Source organism: Strigops habroptila, chromosome 3 (genome assembly GCF_004027225.2).
Source record: "Strigops habroptila isolate Jane chromosome 3, bStrHab1.2.pri, whole genome shotgun sequence".
Taxonomy (NCBI): Eukaryota; Metazoa; Chordata; class Aves; order Psittaciformes; family Psittacidae; genus Strigops; species Strigops habroptila.
This window is the reverse complement of record NC_044279.2, coordinates 77,073,496-77,088,364: the sequence shown is the minus strand read 5'-3', so window position 1 is coordinate 77,088,364 and position 14,869 is coordinate 77,073,496. Positions and strand designations below refer to the sequence as shown.

The following is a 14,869-nucleotide window of genomic DNA, read 5'->3' as shown; positions in this document are numbered from 1 at the left end:
TAGCAAGCCTCAGAGGTGGCAAGCAGAAGGTCATGCAAGCTCATGCAAGTAATGAGGTGCAAAATTTTAACTTTGGGGCTATTTAATCACCAAAATAGCTTTAACAAGAACACTTCCAAACTCACAATGAGAGAGCACCTTAACCTGAAGCTGGCTTTCTAAAATAGATACTTCAGCACAAGTACAGGTTTGACGTAAGGCACTCTGTCCTTCACCATATATAACACAGCCCAACAATGCAGTCCAAATCTTCCTGCTGATTTTATAATGCACAAGTCAATCAAATGTTCTGGCTGAAAAAAATCCCTGTGTCCTGTCCTCATCTCCAGGTCATTGCTTCAAAGAGGATCCTCTATGACTCAAGGTGCCTCAGTGCTCACATGCAAACAACTTCTGCCTTTGCACTGTATGGCCTGAGACCTAGAAATGTCCTCTCAGAGCACATAAAGCCGTTCCTACTGTCCCCACTCCTTTCTCTTCCTCTTTGCAAAGGCAGCCAGCTGTTGCAGTTCAATGCCCAGCTGCAATAGCTCTCCCTCTTACTCACGGCACAAGCATAAGGGGATGGAAGTGACTTTCCTGCACAGTCTATGCTCCAGACCCCCATAAGACCAGCATGGAAAGGGCTGGACACAGGACACAACAGAAGGGGGAGGGCTGGGACTGGCTTTACCTTCCTTATCAACTCGGAAACCGAATTCATCATAGCGGAACTCTGGCTGCTCGACAGATTCTTCTTTCTAGGAGATGTGAAGAAGGAGAATAGCCACTTTAGCACTGAACAACTGAACAGAGACATCTGGCTATTGCCCCATCCCACCACTGTCTGCACTGTGCCCTCTGAGTGACTAGACTTCCTTGCCCTTTTCATTTTCATTGCCTCCCACCACAATTCCCAGCTGGAAGTACGGCAAGTAAGCATGCCACTCCCATTTTGACTTCTCCATAGAAGTTGTGAAGCCCCGTCTTCACACCTGCACAGATTTTCCCAGCAATCCTTTTTCCAGCATCACATCAAGATCAGAACTTCCCACCTGGAGGGTCATGCAGCCCTCCTCATGGACTGAGAAATCCACACACACCAGCTGAAGTGGTCTCTATTGTCTGCATCTCTAATATACAGCAGTCCTGTGTTACCTCTGCATACACACTGCAAATTCAGCTCCCTGCATTGCTCCATCTCCTGCCTCTGGCTTTCAGATTTTCTCTGAAAGACAGCAGGCAAAACTGGGATTTGCACCTGTGAAGCAAGCCCAAATTACAGGACAAAAGAAATTAAGGTTCATGACCTAAATCTCAACTTTCCTCATCTGTGCTCATGGTTGGCACTGTAGGAGGTTACAACCAGGCTTTTTTGTGAAGTGAAAACCTACAGATACCTCCCCTTCCCTGCAAGGCCCCCTGCCCCTCCTGTGTGGTCTCCCACAAGCATTACACCCAGGCAGCACCCAAGAAGTGTGCTTCTAGCATAGCTCCACAATAAGCTTTAATCTGCTTTTCTGGGCCCAACTGCTTTCAGGAAGCACTGTGGGTAAGTTACAAAATTCCATGGCTGCTCCCTTCCTTCCTGCTCTGCCCACCTGGTGACAAGTCTTGAGGCTAGCATTTCCTGCCATGCACAAGCCATCTTGAGTAGCTTGATGGTGACAGAGACTCCCTGAGGGTGACAACATATTCAAAGTGGAGCAATAGTTGCAAAACAGCAGGGCAATAATTCACACAAGTTTCTTTGTGCTCTGCAAGATCCTCTTGCAAGAGCCAGGATGCAGCTGCAAAACACAGTAAGTAGCAAACAAGCATCCACAACCAACCACTGGAGTAAAAGAGCACCTCTCCCTCCTTTTCTCTGCAGCTTCCAGAGACCACCAGAAATCACCAGAGTCCCTTCTCTGCACAGCCAGAGAACACCCCATTCCCTGCCCCACACGGTACCTGTGTGTATTTTGCCAGGATCTCCTGAGGCCAAATGCTGGGAGTGAGTGCTGAGAAGGGGCCCCCGGCAGAGGGAGTGTGATGGCCTAAACAGAAAGAGATCAACACACAGCAGTGAAAAGCTGGAAGAACTCCCTTGGAAGACACAGACTCAGTACAGGCTGTTTCAGCACGGGAAGAACTCACTCAACAGTTTGTCACTACTGCTATTCTAGACATTGAAACAACTCCCACTTCACCACAAAGCAAGTAAGCAAGTAAGCAGAGAAACACTGTTTTGGGGTAATGGTTCCCCTGGCTTGGCACTGATCATGCAGCTTTTCCAAGCAGTAGAAAGATCATATGATCACAGACTCATAGAATCACAGAATGGTTTGCGTTGCAAGGACCTTAAGATCATCTAGTTCCAACCCCCTGCCCTAGGCAGGGGCACCTCACACTAGACCATGTCACCCAACGCTCTGTCCAATCTGGCCTTGAACACTGCCAGGGATGGAGCATTTACCACTTCTTTGGGCAACCTGTGCCAGTGCCTCACCACCCTCACAGTAAAGAACTTCTTCCTTATATCTAACCTGAACTTCCCTTGTTTTAGTATAAACCCATTCCCCCTTGTCCTATCGCTACAGTCCGTGATGAAGAGTCCCTCTCCAGCATCCTTGTAGGCCCCTTCAGATACTGGAAGGCTGCTCTGAGGTCTCCACACAGCTTCTCTTCTCCAGGCTGAACAGCCCCGACTTTCTCAGCCTGTCCTCATACGGGAGGTGCTCCAGCCCTCTTAGCATCCTCGTGACCCTCCTCTGGGCTTGCTCCAACAGCTCCATATCCTTCTTATGCTGAGGACTCCAGAACTGCACACAGTACTCCAAATCGGGTCTCACGAGAGCAGAGGTGCAGGATTACCTCCTTCAACCTGCTGGTCATGCTCCTTTTGATGCAGCTCAGGACACAGTTGGCTTTCTAGACTGCGAGTGCACACTGAAGCCGGCTCATGTTCAGTTTCTCATCGACCAACACCCCCAAGTCCTTCTCCACAGTGCTGCTCTTCTCTGCCCAACCTGTAGCTGTGCCTGGGATTGCCCTGACCCAAGTGTAGGACCTTGCACTTGGCTTGGCTAAACTTCATGAGGTTGGCATTGCCTACCTCTCAAGCATGTCAAGGTCCCTCTGGATGGCATCCCTTCCCTCCAGTATGTCAACTGAACCACACAGCTTGGTGTCGTCAGCAAACTTGTGGAGGGTGCACTCGATCCCACTGTCCATGTCTCTGACAAAGATGTTGAACAGGATCGGTCCCAACACCAACCCTTGAGGGTCACCACTCGTTACCCATCTCCAGTTGGACATTGAGCCGTTGACCGCAACTCTCTGCGTGTGGTCATCCAGCCAATTCTTTATCCACTGGGTGGTCCATCCATCAAATCCATGTCTCTTCAGTTCAGAGACAAGGATGTCATGCGGGACAGTGTAAAACATTTTGCCCAAGTCCAGGTAGACAACGTCAACTGCTCTGCCCCTATCCATCAATTCTGTGGCTCCATCATAGAAGGCCACCATATTGGGCAGGCATGATTAGTGAAGCCATGTTGGCTGTCACCAACCACCTCATTGTTTTTCATATGCCTAAAAGTAAAACATGATGCCATGAAACTATTCCTCTTCCCTAAAAGTCCCTTTCTTGGAAGGAACTCCATCTGGCCTCTCTGCTTTTCTTACTCAGTAGTAAGGGACAAAAGCATCTACTTCATCTATACCGTGTCCATTTTTGTCTGCTCACCTGACATTGCGCTAGGTAAGGCTGAGTAGCAGAGGCTGTCAGCAGGTCCAGAAATGCTGTTCTCACAGGTGAGAGGTCAGTATCCTGTTACAAGAAGAAAAAAACCCAACAACAAACGTATTGGTGATGAGAGAATTTAGTTACTATCTAAGAGCATGGTGGTAAACAGACAGACTCTTCACACACAACTCGCCCACAGGAAAATTAAATCCCTTAGTACTTAAGTTCCCCCCTCAGGAACCTTAAATTCCAGAGACTGGAATTTCCTCTTGGTTTCATACCTACCCATCAGCTAGAAAGAGCATGCTGTCATTTACCAAATTCCTTGTGACAGTAACAGCACTGCTGATTGCGGGAATGTCAAAAACCCAGTCCATTTCCATCACCTTTTCCATTACATATTGTGAATCCTGTATTTATTCACAAATACTAAAAAAAGATACCATACACCATCATTCTCTGAATACACTGTCCATGGAGAAAGGTCTGGAATGGTGAAAAGGGTTTAAGGATGTATCATTAGGCACAGTAAGACTGAAAGGGATTTTAGGAGTAGCATCACAAACCACAGGAGCACAGTATATTATGCTGTGGAATACAGTTCCCTGAAGGGAGCTGGAAAAACTTCTGAAAATGATTTTCTGTGATGAACTGGGCTAGGATGTGGACAGCATGCTATCGAGTACATCTGCAATGAGCCAGGCTCCTCTGAACTGAATCAGGCAATAGACCTCAGATGATGAAACAGCCTGCATAGGTTCCCTGCTGACTTTTCTGATACCAGTTCACAGCAGAATTTTATAGGGGTTTTCCAGGAAAACAGGGGAATGATTTAGTAATCAGAGAGAGGTATTTTGGACTTTAAGACCAACCTTATAACTCTGTGTGGGAGACAGCAGGAGCCACCTCTGTGAAGCACATAAAGACAGTGCTGGGATATATCAGTCACTTGCGCTTACTTGGGAAAGAACCTAGGAAAAACTAACATTTGCATGACTGGGATGGGTTTTCCAGCTTCCCCATTCCAGTAAACCTACTTATGACTGCAAACCACTAAAAGAAGGAGCCCCAGGGATTCATCCAGCAGGCCCTGTCCAAGCCGTTTATAGTGCTCAATAGTACAAGGTGATACTGCTTTTGCATCTTGGTGAGCTTTCCAGTGAGCTCTTGCAGCCTGCAAGTGGCTTGCTACAGCACTCCAAGATAAGCAGCTGTAAAACACTACAAAAGCATAAAAAGGTCTATCTGAGAACACAAATGTTAAGGCTTCTTCCTCCCAGATTTGAACAGTTCTCTGCATAGGAAAGGCTGGCATGGATAAACAGACACTTTGATCTTCTGACACCAACTCTCAAGGCAAAAAGAAAAACACAGAAAAAACCAAAAAAAAGTTCAGCTTTTATTTCTGAGAAGTAACATTGTCCACACAATGGTCAGTTGCTTACCCATGAGTTCTGTAAATAGTTTTTCTATACTTCCCATCACCCTAAGAGTTGTCTTAGCACCAACTCTTCCCTCAGTAGCTGAAGACATAAGAATTACAAAATTAGCACCTGCACAATCATTTTACATAGGAACGCACACAGCATGCATGCCAAGCAGGTAAAATTGCTGACAATACTTAAGCCCCTTTCAACATCGCTGTGAACATATTTTGATGGGATACTTTTCAGACTTATCACTGCCCTGCAACCACAGCTGCTCTGTTCTTGAGACTGCAATATGTCCTTCTCCCCTGCCTTCTCTCAGCCCAGCTAACCCTGTTTCCAATTAACCTTATTAGGAATGCAGTCACAGTTTCAGCCATGTGGTACGTCTACCATGCTTCTTGCTCCCTGTGCTCTGAATCTGTCCTCAGTGCCTCAAGCTTGTGAGCAGGGATCCCCTCGGTCATTCTCAGCCTTCATCGCATCCACAGTCACTGCTGAACCAGCCTCCTACACAGGAGCCAGGCTGGTGTGTTAGGCACATAGATGAGAAAACACCCCATAACAAGGGAATTAACCATGGTGCTTGGGAAGCTGGGCAGGAGAGTGCTGAAGCTACAAGTGCCTCCTCATCCTAGGACAGGTGTAGCAAAGGGGAACACCTTCCCTTGTCCACGTCATCACACGCTGGCCTCGGGCTTGCTGTAAATCATTCCCCTGCCTGCTGCCTGCATTAGAGCACTGAACTCGGTGGGCAGGTTTTTCCTGCCCCTGGTTCCTATAGAAACCTTCCTGTGAGCACCCATCTGGGACAGGGCCCAAGGAAAGCTTGAAGCTCACCTTGCTGCTGGCACTGGAGTGTGCAAAAGGGCAGGATAACGAGTATGAATCACACCAAGAGAAGGCTCCAGCTGCGGCACAAGGAAGTGGTGCGCTGGGGACTGCCCACGGAGCCAGGTGTCTCCAAGAGAAGGTGCCAAGCCCACCGTGCCAGCCCTGCAAGTCCCCATCACCCTGCTTTCTGCCTCCTCCCACTGTGCCTCCAGTACAGCACCACAGGAACTGTGAGGAAGGCTCCCTGACACAACCAGACAACGCCCAGTGCAAGCCAGGAGAAGGATATCTGGCATAGGGGATTGATAAAGTAAGTTGTTTCCTTTGACTGAGGGATATAAACCTAAAGCAACTCTCAAACTCTCCTAAGCCAGAAGACAGCAAGTATCAAAAGGAGCTCCCACGAAGCCTGTGAAAGCGCATGCATGAAATTGCCACAGCTAACTTAGCTGTGTTATTTGCACAGTACATACTTCTGAAATGAGCAACAGTAAGGGATACAAAGGAAAAAAGAGATCAGATCCAACAAATATTCATGACAACCTGCAATCCCTCAGAACGCTAAAATTAAAACCAGTTTTCACTCATGCATTAAGAGGCATTTCCCATGTTTAAAGGCACCTTAAGTTTCCTGTACAAAGTGATTTTGGTCACACAACAGGTAGTCTTCACGCTTTGAAAGAAATGTATTTTTTGTTAAAATGCAAATGGTACCTGTTATTTGCAGCTTTGCCTTTTAAGTTGAGCCTGTAAAACAAATCCACCATTGATTCCAGCCTGCTAGAAGACAGCTTTAATGACAGCGTGTGTCCCTGAAAAATAAGGCTGCGAGCTATTTGAAGCACTCCAGCTGTAACACCTTTGTTGGAGTTGCAAATACACACAGTGCAGGATTATATCCAATTAGTTTCTTTTCCGGTGTAGGTGTCCTTTAGAAATTGATGTTTGCAAAGGAGACCTGCAAATTTACTTCCATTTAGTGATACCAAGCCTCCTCTGGACACACTTGCTCTTCCACGCAGCTGTGATATGAGAGATTTCAGTTACCTGGCTTCTTGCTAACACCAGATAACAATCTCCTGCTGCCTATGTTTTACTTGCTTGGCCTCTTTTGCCATGTGATCTCCACTTCAGCCTGCTGTGGTAGTGCCTGAATGAGCTAGGCATGAAATGACACTTTCTGCAGCCTTTCAGTAGGATCTTTATTTTGAGACAGAAACTCAGGAGTCCCCTGCTGATTTTAGCGACAACAACAACAAAAAAGAATCCACTAAAAAGCCACCAAAAAAGCAAAATACATCTAACAGACTCTGCAGAAAACTAACATTTTGCAAAACAATGTTTCTGTATGCTGAAAACATTACAATTGGTACAACACAACAACTATTTAGGAGCAGTCAGTGAACATCATCAGAAGGACCAGAACAAGCATAACAATTCTTCTTCCTAGAATGATTTTCATCCACCATTATAAGAACAGCATATACAACACTTCCTCTGACAGTGAGTTAGCATGGGAAAACCTGCTTTCCATTATGCTCAATACGAACATGAAGCAATATCGCATGCAGTAAATCCCACTGCCACCTCTGGACTGTCAGCTGGTTTCCACTGCTCTCTACTGTCTTCCTTTATTAAATAAAAGAAGTTTTGAAAGAGAGAAAAGCAAAAGCCACAGTGCTCATCAGGAGGCCATGCACTTAGGTGTAGCTCTAGAAGCCTCTTCCAGCTCAGCTTTTAAAACCCCAAGTAGACTGAATCCAATTTAACAACTCCCTCTCTCAGAAATCAGACAAAAATCAGGCAGTGTACCAAATCTGACAGTTCATTTCTGTCCTCTCACACCTGGAAAGCTTCGCTTTCCTCATTAAAATCCTGACTTGCTCAATGAAATGCACAAGGGGGGCTCTCAGCAGGAAAACCTTCACCTTCCCTTCCCCCACCAGTTTTCTCCCTTAGGTCAGGCAAAGGCATATCCTGAAGCTGCAAATACCATTAGTACCACGAGTCAATATTTGCTTTGCACGTATATAGTCAGAAGAAAATTCCAGCTTTACAAACAGGCAGGTAAGTGAACAAAGCATGGCCACAAACCTGACCAAGGGGTGGACAAGATGCAGATAACTTCTGCCCCTCACACCCCAACACCCTGGTGTTTTAAATGATGCAGAATCCCACACAGACCGACACACACAAACCTCTGGTTAAGGAGTCAGTACAGTGTTGGTGAACCTGGGTCATTCCATGAACTACCTGCTTAAGGCTTACAAACCACGACCAGCCTCACATTGCTTTGAGTGCTGAGCAACACACTACAAACGCAGGAGGAGGTGCTGAAGTAGCCTCCATACGTGCTTTCCACCACAAGGGGTGGAATAAAAAGTTAGAGGACTTTAACTGCCCTCAGCCCACTTTCTCGTAGCAAAGAAAGTGAATCAGAGATAAAATAACCTGCAGAGCCAGGTAGGCAGGCAGGCAGGATGTCAAGTGGCTGACAGCATCATGGCACTGAGAGACATGTTGCAGAGACATGTTGCAGAGACATCCAGTGCTGCTCAGTCACCAGCTGGGATCACATACTCACTGCAGCCTCCTCCCAGCTGCCTCAGGACACTATTAGAGTGACACATAACAGAGACAACAAAAAGTAAACTGGAACTCTGTGTCTCCTGCCATAAAGCAGCCTGCAGACTCCTGGCTATACTGGAAATGTAATTTCATGCAGAAATGTACTAAAAGGTACATCCATGCAAGGTATCTGCTCCCTGCACTGATCAGTGTCCAGCAAGTCTGCCTACTGTAATGACAGAAAGCCCTGCTGGAGCCAAATGTGCTGAACCATTTTCAGTTTATACAAAAGGAACAGAACAAGTAACTTCCAGTTTCATATCCATTTAATCTCAGTTTTGAAAATAAGGATGTGAAAAAGCAGAATCCTGTTTCCTCCTGCATTAGACAGACAGACCACAGACAGACTTCCTGATTGTAGTTCAATGTGTCAAGCCTGCCTCTAAAAAAAACCCTACATAACACCTACATATTAACAGATATTTTCTTTTCAGAGCAGAACTGCCTTCTATTTATCTGGCTCCAAAGCAAAGAGCTGATCCTTTGTGCAGGACACAGCTTGAAAAGGCTGAAGCTCTCACTTCTAAAATCTGGAGATAACAAAGGCTTCCCCCCAGGTGGTTCAGGAAAAAAATCAAACCAAACCCAAACCAAACTTATTTATGGCTCTGCTGATTCCCTGTGTTGCTAACACAAGCTACCACACTTTTAGCCCTAGAAAGCAGAAGGTGTGCTCCTCCCACCTCACAGAGGAGGATGACAATAGACTGAGAACTGGAATAACAGTTGTCTTTTTTAATCTGCATTGAATGAGGTTGGGAAAAAAGGCCAGGACACCAAAATAGCAAGGTGTCCACTCCCACTGCATAGCAAAATTCCCCTTGCTTCCAACACAGATGGAAAAAAAGCCCTGTGTACCAAAAGGCAGGTCTGCAATCGCCCTGGTCTTCAAGGCTTAGGGTAAAGGCAACTCCACATTAAACACTGCTAAGCAAATATAATTAGAAGGTTTCCAGTTAGTGCCTAAGGTGGGACCAAACATCTCTCCCATGAGAGTCAATTTCTGCACAATAAACAGACACTTTCGCCAAAATAAGGATGGTGCAGGACCAGGGGACTTCTGCAGAGCTCTACAGAAACTCATCTTCCCCAAAATTCTCCAGAAGTGGTTTTTACCTTCTGGTCCACGAACTTCTGCAAGTCTGCAAACTGCTTATGAGATGTCTGTGGAAGGTAATGGCAACTGTTCAGTTTCATTTGCTATAAAGAAGTTTGAAAGAAAATATTTCTGTTAGAGATGTGGGGTTATACCAATCAAAGAAACATTGGAAGACACTACTGACAGTTAGTGAAAGACAGGTATCTTTTACATGATATTGCTATCCTGAGCAGTGACAAGCGGTGCCATCTGAGGCACTCTCCATCATCTCCAGAGCCAGCCCTGAATGCTCACCCCAGGTGAATGTTTGATTCCCAAGCTGGTCTCATCCTACTGTTCCCAGTGACAAAGGAACAACACGCTGAAGAATGGCTCTTCCTTGACACAGCCTCTGATGGATTTGCAGAGGTATAGCTGTCAGGGTTTGCCATTCTCTTGGTGAGGCACAAGAAAGGCTTGATTCAGGTCATTCTCCTGTAGCTCTGTTCTATTACTATTTGCTCTAGTATTAGCAAAAACCTATCAGATTCACCTAGCAGGACTCTAAGCTAGGGCTCACTTCATTTGTCTCCAGAAAACGGCTTTTAAAGGAAAGTATATCCCAGAGCACTCAAGATCTTTCTCCTTCAGGGCTCTGTCTTTCCAGTACTCAACTCTCTGAAGAGGTTAATAGTACCCAAAACACCTCTCAGGACTGTTTGCAAAGCTCTTACCTAACATGTCATGTTAGACTACTTAGATCTTGCTCAAGCAGAAATTTATAGGCACAAATAACTCAGAGGAAAAAGGAAAATATACAACCACCATTAACATTTGTAACAAAACAAGACACCCCCCCCCCCAATATTTCCTGTTTCTGGGAATCAAGAAGATCTCTTCTCCAGAACAAAAGGGCTGTTGGGTTATGGACATTTTCTCTCATCTCTGAATCATCAGGTACTTCCCAGCCAAGAAATACTGCACTGACTGAGCAGCGACAAGAGTTCTCATAGTCATACTAATACCAATATGCTATCTTCTTTTCTCCTATCTCATAAAACAAAGTGTGTTTTCATTTCTCCTAGCCTTTTGTTTTGTTCTGTTACCAATATAACTTGTTGCATTCCAGTTTAGAAAACATATAGGCCTTCCTCAGAGACAAAACAAGCATGGCAGGACAACATCCTCCTATTCCCTACCTGGTGTCAACAGTAACACAGCCGACAAGTAAGATTTTCCCCCACACTCCCAGATACTTACACTGTGTAAGCTTTACATATCTAAAATCTTAACTATGTGATGAAAGGTGGCATAGAAAGAAGTTTAAACAAGTCTTTGTGTTGCTGAGGATACAAACCTGAAGCGCCAACACCTCTCTATCTCTTGAGGGACGTTTGTGACACTGCACTCATGACAGAATGAAGCTATTCTACCTCTTCCTACTTGACAACTGTGAAATCTCCATATCCTATTATTTGAGTAGGATAGGATCTCAGATAATCACTGTGATACAGATCACCAAGTAGGCTCACCACCGAGTTAGACAGAAGAGCTGTAGGACCACATACACCAAAATATAAGGTGCCTTACCGTTATCACTGAAGACAAAGTTGCATTGCTCCTTAGGATTTATTTTTTAAAGTTTTCTTTCCTTCTCATGTTTTGCTGATAAATTTGCAATTAACAGCCAGGAAGATAGACATCATCCCAACCCTTTCCAAACCAGTTACAATCTCAAATGCAGTATCACTTGGGAGGGGCAAGCTCACTGATTCCTTCGTTAACGCATCCCAAACACCAAACATGGTAAGCAATTTTGCAACCAATTCACTAAGAATGGGACTGAGACTGGCAGCTCATTTTGTCCAGGTCCCTTAAACAATCTCTACTATTACTGTGCCACCTCAGGTAAGAAACATTGATTTTTACAAGTTAAATATTTTGATTCCTGCCTGTATTTTTAGATTGTCAAGGTCCTTTAGAACACTGATATTTGCAAAAGACATCATCTTGCAGGAAAGCAAGCAACAGGTTAAAAGCTCAGCAAAAAAGGAAAACCTAAATGACATTTAGCAGAGACCCCAGAATTGAAGAATCATTTCAATCCTGAGCAGGTATGCAGGACTTCCCTCACCTCATTAACTGATATTAACTCTGTCACCCCCTGACCAGTGAACATCCTAAAGAAATATGCCCCTCAGGAATCCCCTTCATCCTTTTTCGGAGGAGAAGTCCCAATGAATGACACCTTCCTGAGATTACCAAGACACATTATCAAAACACTGTCATAAACAGGAATTAAGAAAGGTAGCATCTATCATTTTAATCTGTTATAAACAGAATTAACATAACTTTATATTACCGATACACCACCAGTCCCCACCCTGACCTCTTTAATTACATGTCATGCCTCTTCTCATACCCTTCCTTTGCTTTTACTTTGTGAATTCTCCAGAGTAGGAATCCAACCTTTCTTTCTGCATAGGGAAAGCACCCCACACACTGTGCAGATCCAGAAACACATAATGAAATAGATCTTTGTTCCAGTGACTGTTTCTTTCCAGGATGCCACTCCAGACTCTGCAGCAGCTGAAAAACTGCTCTAGAATTCAGATTATCCAGCAAGCAACTGTATTCCGATCAACATCTCAGCAAAAGCACAGCAGTGCCCCACTCCTGCTAGGCTGGTAGTTCATTCTCAAGTGATTTTAAGATTCAGCCTCTCACTACCAAACACTTACTGTTCTTAATTCCAGCAAGACTGATTCTCTCTCCCATCTATCAGGACTAAAAGATGCTCCGCTCCTCAAGGCACTTGTATGACTTTATTCCCACCACTCACCCTCAAACATCACAGCAAGCCATGCAGAGTAAGGCTGAGACATCATGAAGTAGGAAGCTGTAACACCACATAACTGTCCCCCAATGAACTGAAATCTGTTCATTTAGAAAGTACCTGCCTAAATTCAGACATCTCTCAAAAAATTAGGAAGGAAACAAAGCAGACACTGAGAAGACATTTCTCCTGTCCCACCCTTACCAGCTCTGCGAAGAGACATCAGCTGTCCTGTCCCAGAGCCCACACCGCCACGGCCTGCTAAGAGATTTCAATCTGTGTCACAGTGATTCTTCACTCCTTTCAATTTACATTACCAGGTACGAGGAATTACATTTGTCCTCCGACTTGCTTCTAACATTTATCACAGCTCACAACCACAGGGCTTTGCAGTGTGCCCATTCATGCCCACCACCTAGAGGGTACTGCCATGTTTCCGTCTCAGTTTCGTGACTGTTCCTCCCCCCCCCAGCCTGACAGGAGACGGATTGTGCCTCCCCTGGGGCACCTCCGAAAAGACCCAGGCATGGAAGGCAAATGAGGATGGCAGAGCTGGACGGACGACACCGGCGGAGGGTCACAGCCACGGAGAGGAGAACAGGAGGTTACGGGAGCACCGGGGGGCAGGAGGGAGCGGAGCTTGGGGGGAGCAGGCAGAGGATGCCCACAGGCACAACGCGCACCAGCCGAGCCTGACGAACACGCTCCGCACAACATGAGTCACTCGCCGGAGCCCAGACCCTGCGTCAGCGCGGTGGGGGAGCGAGGAGAAGCCGGCCCAGGGGCTCGGCCGGGGCGGGGGGGGGGCTCGGCCGGGGCGGGGGGGCCCTCCCTTCCCCTGCCTCCCACAGCCCCGGCAGCAGGGCCGCCCCAGCGGCGTTAGTTCCCCCCCACCTTGCCCAAGGAGCACCTCAGCGGAGAGAGGAGCGGCGCGGCGCCGGGCGCTGAGTGAGGCGCCTCACAGGTGGTTGCGACCATTGCCGGGGAGCCGGCCGTCGCGGGAGGAGAAGCGGGGCTGACAGCCGCGGAGGGCGAGGGGCGGCCCGCCGAGCCCCGCTGCCGGCGGGCAGGGACACCCCCTGGCTCTGCCGCGGCAGCCCCGCCGGCACTCACCTGCCCGCCTGCGCCGTGTCCCCCGCCGCGCTGCCCACACAGGGCGGGCGCCCGACCCCGACCCGGCGGCCCCACACGCCGCTGCGGAGGGCGGCTTGGCGCGCATGCGCGGCATCCGGGCGGCGGCGCGGGGCGCTGTAGGCCGCGGCGGGGCCGGCAGCGCACGGTACGGTGAGGACAGCGGGGCCGCGACAGGCGCCGCGGCCCCAGTGCAGGAAGCTGCGGGGAGCGCAGCTGGGGAAGGCGGCAGGCGGCTCTGCACCGGCCTCACAGGAGGCAGAGGCAGTCCTGCCCGCCACGCTCGCTGTTAGGGTGAGTAGGGCAACAGCGACCGGGTGACAAACCTGTACGTGCTTGTAAGATGCTGAGAACCTACTCAGTTCTTTTCCATCATTCAGGTCTGGGTTAATGCCAAGGAGAGGGGGAAACGACATCTCTGGCTGGTGCTTCTGCTGGAAAAAAGAGAGCAAGGTTGCAAACCAGGCTCTTCTAAAGAGAAGTCTCACAAAGGATTTGTGTATCGTGCCACAGGTTTCTAGGAGGGTGACGTTTTCCCATGCATCGTTGTTATGCTTTTTAAACTTCCCAGGAAAACAAGTCCAGTGCCTCACAGCTGGCAGCCTCTACCTTGCACAAAGGTGTATTTCCTGATGATGAGAAAAAGATACGTGAGCTGTTCCTCTTCTCTGCACAGGGTTGTTTTTGTGTTTATATGTTTTAATCCCACAAAGAATGAGGAAGGAGGATCAAAAAAGGAGGAGTATCCACATATCTCTGTTTTCTTTCTTGGCTACCCATTTGAGTAATAGTTTGAAAATTGCCAGCGTTCAATTAGAGTTACCCTTTCCAAACAGATGGCTAATTAAATGTTAATAGCATGAACAGGCAAAATGTTTTAAACGCCATAAACCTCACAAATGTTTGAGACATTTTGAATACTATAGCCGAGAGGTGAGGTAAAGCCAGAGCACTCTAGATGAGAGGACATTATGGTTGATAAGACCAAAGCTCTTGAATTTCTCTGGAATCCAATGAATCCCAACATTATTATTTTTTTCTTAACAGACAAAACTTCCCTGCGGTAGGAATGACTTTGACATGCCAGGGTCCACCTGCCATTCAGTATCAAGCACCTACAGCCAAAAACCTGGAAAAGTAAATCACAATGACTGTTTCCTAACCCACACCTGTAAATATGATTTTCAGAAGCTACATAGCCACAGGTACAGTACTTAACCAGGAAA

The 14,869-nt window shown here is 46.9% G+C and overlaps 1 protein-coding gene across 5 annotated transcripts in view; it reads right to left on the bottom strand.

Moving 5' to 3' along the window:
• SGSM3 (small G protein signaling modulator 3) overlaps window positions 1-14,679 on the bottom strand; it is a 30,961-nt gene extending 16,282 nt beyond the window's left edge. The window contains exons 1-4 of one of the 5 annotated variants that reach the window (XM_030478342.1): window positions 13,970-14,679; window positions 3,710-3,793; window positions 1,933-2,018; window positions 674-740 (exon numbers count right to left, since the gene is read on the bottom strand). In XM_030478342.1, coding sequence (XP_030334202.1) covers window positions 674-740; window positions 1,933-2,018; window positions 3,710-3,716 — 160 coding nt within the window. In that variant the 5' untranslated portion in view covers window positions 3,717-3,793; window positions 13,970-14,679. Of the gene's footprint in view, window positions 1-673; window positions 741-1,932; window positions 2,019-3,709; window positions 3,794-9,714; window positions 11,721-12,716; window positions 13,217-13,422; window positions 13,445-13,625; window positions 13,712-13,969 lie in introns of those variants that run through there. The other 4 variants (XM_030478340.1, XM_030478345.1, XM_030478341.1 and 1 more) reach the window with 4 other exon arrangements.
• Between the last annotated feature and the right edge of the window lie 190 nt (window positions 14,680-14,869).